The 10516-nt window shown below is 45.9% G+C and overlaps 1 protein-coding gene across 1 annotated transcript; it reads right to left on the minus strand.

The window, feature by feature from the left end:
- Positions 1–276: 276 nt before the first annotated feature.
- On the minus strand, positions 277–10192 carry cygb2 (cytoglobin 2). The gene is made up of 3 exons (XM_071388914.1): positions 9640–10192; positions 2741–2972; positions 277–2479 (listed from the first exon to the last, which is right to left on the minus strand). Exons 1-3 carry the CDS (start codon positions 9795–9797, stop codon positions 2315–2317), a joined length of 555 nt encoding a protein of 184 aa, XP_071245015.1. The 5' UTR covers positions 9798–10192; the 3' UTR covers positions 277–2314.
- Between the last annotated feature and the right edge of the window lie 324 nt (positions 10193–10516).

Raw genomic sequence — 10516 nt, forward strand, 5'->3', positions numbered from 1 at the left:
ACAAGCTGAAATAAACAATTCTCTCTACTATTATTCTGACATTTCACATTCTTAAAATAAAGTGGTGATACTAACTAACCTAAGACAGGGACTTTTTACTTGGATTAAATGTCAGTAATTGTGAAAAACTGAGTTTAAATGTTTTTGGCAAAGGTGTATGTAAACATCCGACTTCAACTGTATACTCTTGGCAGATATATTCCAGACACATTCAAATACATAAAACCTACAGTATATGGTAACACATTAAAAGACAGTTCACCCCCCTGAAACAAGTGTAGGTAATTATCACTTTATTGATAGTCATTGATAGTTAATTTCACCAGGTCTGCAAAGGTACACGTCTGTAGTAGGCTGTGCAAACATGCTAAAACAGCACAAAACCACTCCCACTCCCCCAGTCAACAAATGTATATAATCTCAGTCATATACAGTATTCCAAATACATATACAGATAATCATTTTGTTTTATATATTTAGAAAAATATAAAGTCCAAGCTTTAAAACTGACTGACAAAAAAACAAATCACAACAAGAAGTCCCAGATGTAGTATATGATGTCTACATATGCTTGTGTGTTTGTGTGTGTGTGTGTGTTCACGAGAGAGTGTCAGGGAGGAAAACTCTGCAGATGGAGGGTACGAGCTTACAGCTGAAGGGAGAAAAAAGATTATGTAGCCATTTTGTGAATTATGGGTGACATGGGTTTAATAAACAACCTGTCGGGGTGGTTCAGGCCTAACACAAATACTCCTCCATCCCGAGCTACTCAGAGGAACAGAGGAGCCTGACCTCTAACGGGGTTGTACGTCAAATGTTTTGCTAACAGTGTGAGACTGGTGCGTGTATTGTACTCTAGGTGTAATGGGAGAGAGAATGTATTATATACAACAACCTCTACAGTAATCCACCTCGTTTCCTCTCATCTACAGCCACTTGTCTCTTGCTGAATGAGTTTGTCATATTGTATTAGCTCGACTTCCTGTGGCGGTTATTTATCAGCCATGTACGCCTACTGTATATCCTTCATCTTGGAACATTACTGCTGGCCTCCAAAGGAACAACAAAGGAGAAGGCAGTAGAATATGAGTAGAATTATATTATTAGCCAAGTAGCCATGGTAGCAAAGCAGATAGAGGGATGTTTTCTCTCAGCACTTGGCCAGAGGAAAGAAAGGATGAGAGAGCAGGGGAGATATTTGATGAACGACCAGAAGAGGAAGAGCGGAGCCCCATTACTTCCTCGTTAATGGTAAATGACAAAGCAGAGAGGGACCAGAGCGCCGGAGTTACCATCAGAGACACAGAGGAGATTGGATCTAAACTGACATTCAAAATCCATTTGTAGTGTATTCAGGGGAAAGGTTGGGAGCAGGGCTCCAACTTGTGTCGTCGTATTGTGCATGCCAACCCAACATGGTTTAAACTGTACCAAAGTGTCTAGACCTCTTGGTAGGGTTGTAGAGTGCTTAGTATATTAGATATGGTCGATATGAATCTTTTTTCTTACCCTAGTGGTTCAGAGGTAAAATATATACTGATGCTACTTCAAAGGGTCCGTTGTATTTCCAGAGACCTCCGGAGTCCGTTTCTTAATGAGGAAATGTAAACCAAGTAAATGCTCTGTAAATATTAGCATATGGGTGGTCAAAGTTGGCAGAGCAGTGTATGTGTGTGAGTGTGTGTGTGTGCTCGTGCGTGCATGCTTATAAAGAGGAGATGATACCCTAACAGTGGTCTGTCAGCCTGTGGCTCTATCCCATCACTTTGAAACTGTTTATAAATTAAAATAGCCAATTGCTGTATGGACAGGGTGTTAGCAGATGGGTGTGTTTGTATAGTGCATGAGATGGGCATGGAAAGAGACAGGGTGTATTTGGGAATCCAAAGTGGCATACTTTCAGTGAGCAACAAAACTCCCTAAAATGGAGCCCTTAGTTCCCTTGAAAACATTGAAGATTTACGATACTACAATGAGTGTTGAATGAGGGCATAAGAGAATAAACACACTCACTTACTGTACGCTATACAGACAACATCCCAGGAGCTATACAGACAACAACTCAGGGGCTATACAGACAACACCTCAGGGGCTATACAGTAAAGTACACACAATGAGTCAGTAGGGAGAGGGGAACGACTCCCCCAAAAGTTGAACACAACAAGATATTCTATGAACAGTCGCAGCCCTAAAAATCACCTTCCTCCATCCCTGTTCCCTTCATTTTTCTTGGACAGGGGCATTACAGAGACCAAACTTCCCCTTCAGGATCCGTACAGACCGTTACAGCCCTGCACTCCCCTGCTATCGCCCCTCACACTGCCGAGCTGGAGATCTGCACCCAGCCAACCTCTGTGTAGGCGCCCGTCACATGCCAGTACACCGCCCCCATCAGTTTGGTCCACACCATTTGCACTTCTGCCGTGAAGAATTCTGGGAAGTCCTCCGAGAACACCTCCAGCATTACACCACACAGGATCTGAGAGAGGGAGGAAGTGAGATTAACAATGAGGAGAAAAGTGAGAGGAAGAGGATGGCAAGATGTAAGTAAAAATAAAAATTGGTAGATGAAGAAAGAGGAGTAAAAATGGAGGAGAGCAATCTCATCTAACAAAAGCGCCCTCAAAGCCTCTCCAGTTGGCCTCAACTTGAAACAGAACAACGCAACTTCCGTCCTCTCCACTCAAAACCTTTCAGAGGGACATTAGGGATCATTAACACAGACAAGCCACGCCCTCACCTTAAAGTACATAGGCTCCACCTTGTGTTTGACAGCATGCGCCTTGCCCACCAGAGCCAGAACAGAGGACACTTTCTCTGGGTCGTGGAGGTTCTCCACCACCGTGTTGATGGCGCTCATCACCCGGCGGGCGTGGTGCCTCAGCTGGACACTGCGCTCCATCTCCTCTGGGTCATCCATGTCCTGAAACTGGCTGAAGTACTGCTTGGCCGATGGGAAGTTCACAAAGAACCTGGAGGACAGAAGAGCAATAACATTCTTACTCTGTGATTTTCCTGGATTTCTGGTGACAAGGTTTATCTATGGCTCTGGGTAGAAGTTAGTGTACTCATAATATCATAAAACCCACAGAACGACCATGCAACCAAACAATATCGGGGGAAGTCCAAGAAACTGGGGGACAAAAGAGTCAGGGTTAGAGTTTGTACAGAGCCATGATGGTACAAGCACAACTTATGTGGATATCATCCATGCTGGTTTCAATTGTTCCAGGACAATGATATTCTAATGAGACAATAACACTCTTATTTGAATGTCCTCATAATCCACACAGAGCAATGCAGAAGATATCAATATGCCTACAGGCAATCAAATGATGTCAGTGCAAAAATGAGGGATGCATAATATGTCAGTTAATACCCTCGGCAAAAGTCACCGAAATGACTGAAATCGCTACTAGTGGGGAATATGTACGCTTCAGAACATTTGATCAAAGCGTTCAAGCTCGAAGATTTCTGAATCTACTCATTGAAAGGATGCCCTGTGGCCATAAAGTCAGACGAGTTAATCAGAAAATTCCGGAGACATTATTGCTCATTGTAATGTGTGACCTAGAGCTAATGAAAACTACCCAAAGTTTTAAAATGCACAATGTGCCTCGAGTTGTAATCGGCCTCTTAAAATAGCCTCATCTGCACCTAGGTGATTGGGCTTACTTATCACTTGTTACGACTTGGGCTTACGACTCTCAAGTGTTTACGTCCTGCGAGGTGGAGTGTGCGGCTCACTTCTCATGATTTCTCGCGTCTACTTGGAGCCTTGGAGAATCTGCTCGGGGCGCCAACAACACCCAACGCGGGGTGATTGTCAGGCGGGAACGGTAAAGTGGTGCTGATGAGGCGAGGAGCATTAAGATCATTACGTTTCTTTGAGTGTAATTAGAGGCAGGTGCTGCTGGGGACCGGAGGAGCGAGACGGGTGGCAGTCGATGTTCCTCTCGGAGCATTTCACCCGCGGCGACTGTGCGTAGGAGGTTTCCTCTGCCTGAAAGCTTTGGCATTGATTATGAGCCACATAACAATACCTGCCATACACAGCGATGAAAGATGCAAAAAAACTCAATGTCCTGTGACTGCTTTGTCATCTACAAAAGTGGCAGTAGATACCAGCTTCCATACCATGTCCTAAAGTGCTTTTGTCAAGTCCTTCCCTCTCTAGTCACAGATACTGTATAACCTGCAGAACTTCGCACTTTCCCTTGAATGGAAAATAATGGAAGTTCAAAAGGAAGAGCATCTCTCTGAGGATTACTGGACTTCACACAGAGGGTACTCTGACTGATGTGTGTGCTGTCTATGGACTAGTTTGAACTGCAAGTTATTTTAGGGCCACACAGTCAAGCCCATTCTCCAACCACCCTATGAGATGTAAGCTGAGAGAACGGGAATCGCCCCGCTCTGTTTTGATTGAGGTCTACAGTTTGTACGTCACCACCGCTGAGACTGACCCACGTCAGGGCACCTCAATTAGCGGCGGAGTATTTTTGACGATAAGGCTATGATGAAGTTTCCACAAGCTTACAAAGCGGTGCACTGCTCGTACAAGGAGATATGTGGGGGATATTTTTCGATTTTTGACTCTGCTCTCACCCTTTCTGGTGAAAGCACAGCGTGCTGTATATGTAAACAAATGAATCATTGAAACACACACACACATACACTCTCATCTTGTTTCACCCCTGACCCAATTTGACTCTTGTAAGTGCTTTACACCAGTGCGGCTGACTGGGTACGAGGGTTTAGTTATTCAGCGTTGGTTAGGTTTGGCCCCTGGCAGCAGCACTACACTACACTGCATCCCCGCAGATCCTGTGACATGCTATGCTACGCTACGCTAAAGAGGCGTCTGCTTGCCCATAGCTGTCCCCAAGCCAAGCTCTCCCAGCTGTCGCTGCGTCACTTTGTCTTTGAAACAACAAGGGACACTAGCGTGTTGTTCCTTGCAGAGAAACATGAAAGTCCCTTAGAGCTTTGTGAGGAAAGGACTTTTTCTCTTAGAAGTCAGAAATGAAGGACTTTTATCGTAAACCGCGCCAATCCTCTTCAGGGCCTCCTTTTATAGGTCCAAGAGTACTGTGCAATATACTGTTAAATATACAAACAGTGTATATCCACTTTTATATCTGCATGTATACTTCTACATCTCTATAATGAAAGACTGGTAAAACATTTGCCCTGAAAGCCTAACACAACCAGAACCAGAGAGTGAGAGTGGAGTGTCTGGAGTGTCAGAGATGCTCTCACACTGAATTCCCCCAACCTGTCGCTGCATTTAAATGAAGTCATCAAAGCAGCACCATTAGTGGCTTGTTGGTCACATTCTAATTAGTCTTGAAGGGTTCTTTTCGGGAAGGCAACACGCTTTCGAGTACTGAGAAAAACGACCTTGACTAACCTGTGCGAGCATTAGACACAGCACGGAGAGGTGGTTTCTCTTTACGGTCACTCAAAGCACTTCCATGAAATCAAATCAAGTCTCATCTCCTCAGTCACCAAGATGGACCACTTTATCCATCATCCAGTCACGGCCTAATACTATTGCTCGATGTTTGGCGATTTCATTGGGCTGCCATTTGTACAGTACTCGAAATGGCCGGAGGTGGTCTCCTCATTGGTGAAATTGCATTTGTGCGCATTGATGATGACATTAGCCCAGGCTATTGTCACTGTCTATTCTTTCCGTCCATCCAAGCGGAAGGATAGAAATGCAAATAGCTAAGCATTCACATGGCGAACCATGGAAGTCAACCGAAAAGTGGAAGGCTTTGACCCAGTATCCATCCACTCTTCAACATGCTTTCAGGATAGCTATTAGACCATTATCCATTCCGCACAGATGACCTGCTTACTCGGGCCATCTGCTTGTTAATAGGAGCAGGCCAATTAGTGGGAACAGAGGGATGTTAGGGAGTGTGACATACAGTACCAGTCAAAAGTCTGGACACACCTACTCATTCAAGGGTTTTTCTTTATTTGTACTATTTTCTACGTTGTAGAATAATAGTGAAGACATCCAAACTATGAAATAACACATATGGAATCATGTAGAAATTAAAAAAGTGTGAAACAAATCAAAATGTATTTATGATTTTAGATTCTTCAAGGTAGCCACCCTTTGCCTTGATGACAACTTTGCACACTCTTGGCATTCTCTCAACCAGCTTCACCTTGAATGCTTTTCCAAAAGTCTTGAAGGAGTTCCCTCATGTGCTTTTCCTTCACTATGCGGTCCAACTCATTCCAAACCAACTCAATTGGTTGAGGTTAGGTGATTGTGGAGACCAGGTCATCTGATGCAGCACCCCATCACACTCCTACTTGGTCAAATAGCCCTTACACAGCCTGGAGGTGTGTTGGGTCATTGTCCAGTTGAAAAACAAATGATAGTCCCACTTAGCGCAAACCAGATGGGATGGCGTATTGCTGCAGAATGCTGTGGTACCCATGTTGGTTAAGTGTGCCTTGAATTCTAAATAAATCACAGAAAGTGTCACCAGCAAAGCACCCCCACACCATCACATCTCCTCCTCCATGCTTCACGGTGGGAACCACACATGCGGAGATCATCCCTTCACCTACTCTGCATTTCACAAAGACACAGCGGTTGGAACCAAAAATCTCAAATTTGGACTCATCAGACCAAAGAATAGATTTCTCGTGTTTCTTGGCCCAAGCAAGTCTCTTCTTCTTGTTGGTGTCCTTTAGTACTGTTTTTTTTTGCAGCAATTCAACCATGAAGGCCTGATTCACGCAGTCTCCTCTGAACAGTTGATGTTGAGATGTGTCTGTTACTTGAACTCTGTGAAGCATTTATTTGGCCTGCAATTTCTGAGGGTGGTAACTCTAATGAACTTATCCTCTGCAGCAGAGGTAACTCTGGGTCTTCCTTTCCTGTGGCGGTCCTTATGAGAGCCAGTTTCATCATAGCGCTTGATGGTTTTTGCGATTGCACTTGAAGAAACTTTAAAAGTTCTTGACATTTTCCATATTGACTGACCTTCATGTCTTAGAGTAATGATGGACTGTTGTTTCTCTTTGCTTATTTGAGCCGTTCTTGCCATTATTTGGACTTGGTCTTTTACCAAATAGGGCTATCTTCTGTATACCACCCCTACCTTGTCACAACACAACTGATTGGCTCAAACGCATTAAGAAGGAAAGAAATTCCACAAATGAACTTTTAACCAGGCACACCTGTTGAGAGAATTGAGAGAATTCTGGTTGAGAGAATTGAGAGAATGCCAAGAGTGTGCAAAGCTGTCATCAAGGCAAAGGGTGGCTACTTTGAAGAATCTCAAATATAAAATATTTTTTTGGTTTACTACATGATTCCATGTGTGTTATTTCATAGTTTTGATGTCTTCACTATTATTCTACAATGTAGAAAAAAGAAAAGAAAAAAAAAACCTTTAATGAGTAGGTGTGTCCAAACTTTGACTGGTACTGTAGGTGCAGATGAGAAGCTTTGCACTCAGGAGGATCATCAGACCCAGCAGAGCATTCAAGCCTGGGCATGTCAAGAGAGCCTGTGATCGTGATGTCAAGGGACAGAGAGAAATGAAAAATAGAAAGAAAGAGGCATAGAGAATGAGAGGGAGACTGAGGAAAGCGAGAGAAAGAAAGTGAGGGAGAGAGAGGAACAGATATGGAGAATGAGAGAGAGACCGTCAGGGAGAGTCGAGAGAGACATTGAAGTGCCAAAGCTTGTTGCTGTTACCCACAGATAAGAATGCCACACACACACACACACACACACACACACACACACACACACACACACACACACACACACACACACACACACACACACACACACACACACACACACACACACACACACACACACACACACACACACACACACACACACACACACACACACACAGAGAGAGAGACATCTCTACACACTCTCTGCCCTCAGAGCTTTCCCTAAGGGACTATCTTGTCGCTCCGACCCAAAATCAGAGCACATCACTGCCTTAGCGACGCCACGCTGTCCGTTTTAACGAGCCCTCTCGGCGTTCCATGTGGAACACTGAGACAACACTGAGACAACACTGAGACAACACTGAGACTAAAGTCAAACGCATCCCAGCTCAGTCAGACAGCGACTCTTTCTTAAGATGCAGAGCCTCAGCATTAAGACCAACACACACGTACAAACAAAGTGACAGACAACGTGTAATATTAGAATTCCAATAATCAAAGAACAATAAGCAGTCATCAAGGTGCCACAGAAAGGTACCTGCTGGTTCAGTTTTAGAGTGAAGATGTGACAGGTAAAAGACGTGAAATAGGTGTAAAACATCAACTGAACAGCTAGAACAGGGATGTCTGCCTCAGACAGGGGGACATTTAAGCAGAAACGTGCTCTCCCTCAATCATAGTGTCTTACAAAAATAGTCTGTGGAATGAAGAGAGCTTCTGAGAAATTGCTTTTTAATGAGGACAGAAGTGAGTGAATGAGAGCAGAATTGTCTATGTGTGTATGTGGTCTGTGCATCTCCCTGGCTATTCCAGAGCCTGCTGTGGGCTTTCATAGAAATGCATGAGCCCCCTCCAATCTGCACAAATCTATGGAAAACACACATCCAGCGGTGCTCAGGTGCAGTAAACATCAGTGGAAATCTGTGTCTATATGTTGGTCAAGTCTAGTCCCCATTAACCCCAATCACCCTCCACTCACAACTTTTTTTGCCCAAACTTTTCTATGCCTGATAAGATGCTGCACATGAGAACGTCATTTTTTAAATTGTACTCCACTAAAATTGTAGACCCCCGGCACCATCTCTGAGGACCCCCCCGCCCCCCAATGCCCTCTGGTCTCACCAGCTACACGTACCTAATGAGGACCCCCTGATACTCCACGTACCTAATGAGGACCCCCTGATACTCCACGTACCTAATGAGGACCACCTGATACACCACGTACCTAATGAGGACCCCCTGATACTCCACGTACCTAATGAGGACCCACCTGATACACCACGTACCTAATGAGGACCCCCTGATACTCCACGTACCTAATGAGGACCACCTGATACACCACGTACCTAATGAGGACCCCCTGATACACCACGTACCTAATGAGGACCCCCTGATACTCCACGTACCTAATGAGGACCCCCTGATACTCCACGTACCTAATGAGGACCCCCTGATACTCCACATACCTTATGAGGACCCCCTGATACTCCACGTACCTTATGAGGACCCCCTGATACTCCACGTACCTAATGAGGACCCCCTGATACTCCACATACCTAATGAGGACCCACCTGATACTCCACGTACCTTATGAGGACCCGCTGATACTCCACGTACCTAATGAGGACCCACCTGATGCTCCACGTACCTAATGAGGACCCACCTGATACTCCACGTACCTTATGAGGACCCCCTGATACTCCACGTACCTAATGAGGACCACCAGCCGCAACACTATGAGGACTCTAAGCCCCACGTACTTAATGACCATCAGCCCTATATGTGCCTTAGGAGGACCTCCAGCCCCGCCACAATGGCGACCAACAGCCCCATCACTGTGGAGACCAACAGCCCCATCACTGTGGAGACCAACAGCCCCACCACTATGAGGACCCCCCCCACCTGACCACATACCTTATGAGGACCGACACGCCCACGTCCTCGCAGTTCTCGTAGATGTGTACCCAGGTGTTCTGGATGATCTCCCGCTCGACATCGGTCAGCGGCTCGGCCCGCTCCGGCCGCTCCCCACGCTCCATCGTCTCTCCTCCTACGTCTCTCGGCGACTCCATCCGAGACGACCTCCGCCGCAGCAGCTCGGAGGCTCCCGGCAGCAGCGAGCGGGGGAGGTAGGGAGCAAGGGAGGGGGGGAGGGAGAGGGAGAGCTGTGAACCCACGGCGACGGAGAAGGAGGGATGGAGGAGACAGACGGAGCAGCCGTGAACGTTACCCACCCACCCCCCACCAAAACCACCACTCTCTCCCTTTGCTCTCCTCTCCTCCAAAACTTGTCCTCCACTGTTAATACCACTTCTTTTTTTTATTCCCCTCACTGTTTCTCTCTTTCTCCGTTTCTTTCTATCTTTCCTTCTCTGGTAGGGGAGCTGTCTTCCCTCTGAACTTCTGTGTTTGTGAGGACCTGATGGAATGACGGAGGGAGTGGGAGAGAGGGGTGGAGAGAAAAGAGAGGGGGTGGGGAGAGATAGAGAGAGGGGGTAGAATAGAGAGCATCTAGGATCTCTGTATTGTCCTCCCGCCTCCCTCTCACACACTCCTTTCTCTCCCTCCTTCCCCCTCCCTTTCTCTCTCTCTCTTTCTCGCTTTCATTTTGTCTACCTAATGTGCGCACACATGCAAACACATGCACGCACACGCACGCACGCACGCACGCACGCACGCACGCACGCACACACACACACACACAAACACACACACACACACACACACGTATGCACACACATGCACGCACATTGAACACACACACAGATCCTAGATTATCTCTATTCTAACC

This window comes from Salvelinus alpinus, chromosome 2 (genome assembly GCF_045679555.1).
Source record: "Salvelinus alpinus chromosome 2, SLU_Salpinus.1, whole genome shotgun sequence".
Lineage (NCBI taxonomy): Eukaryota > Metazoa > Chordata > Actinopteri > Salmoniformes > Salmonidae > Salvelinus > Salvelinus alpinus.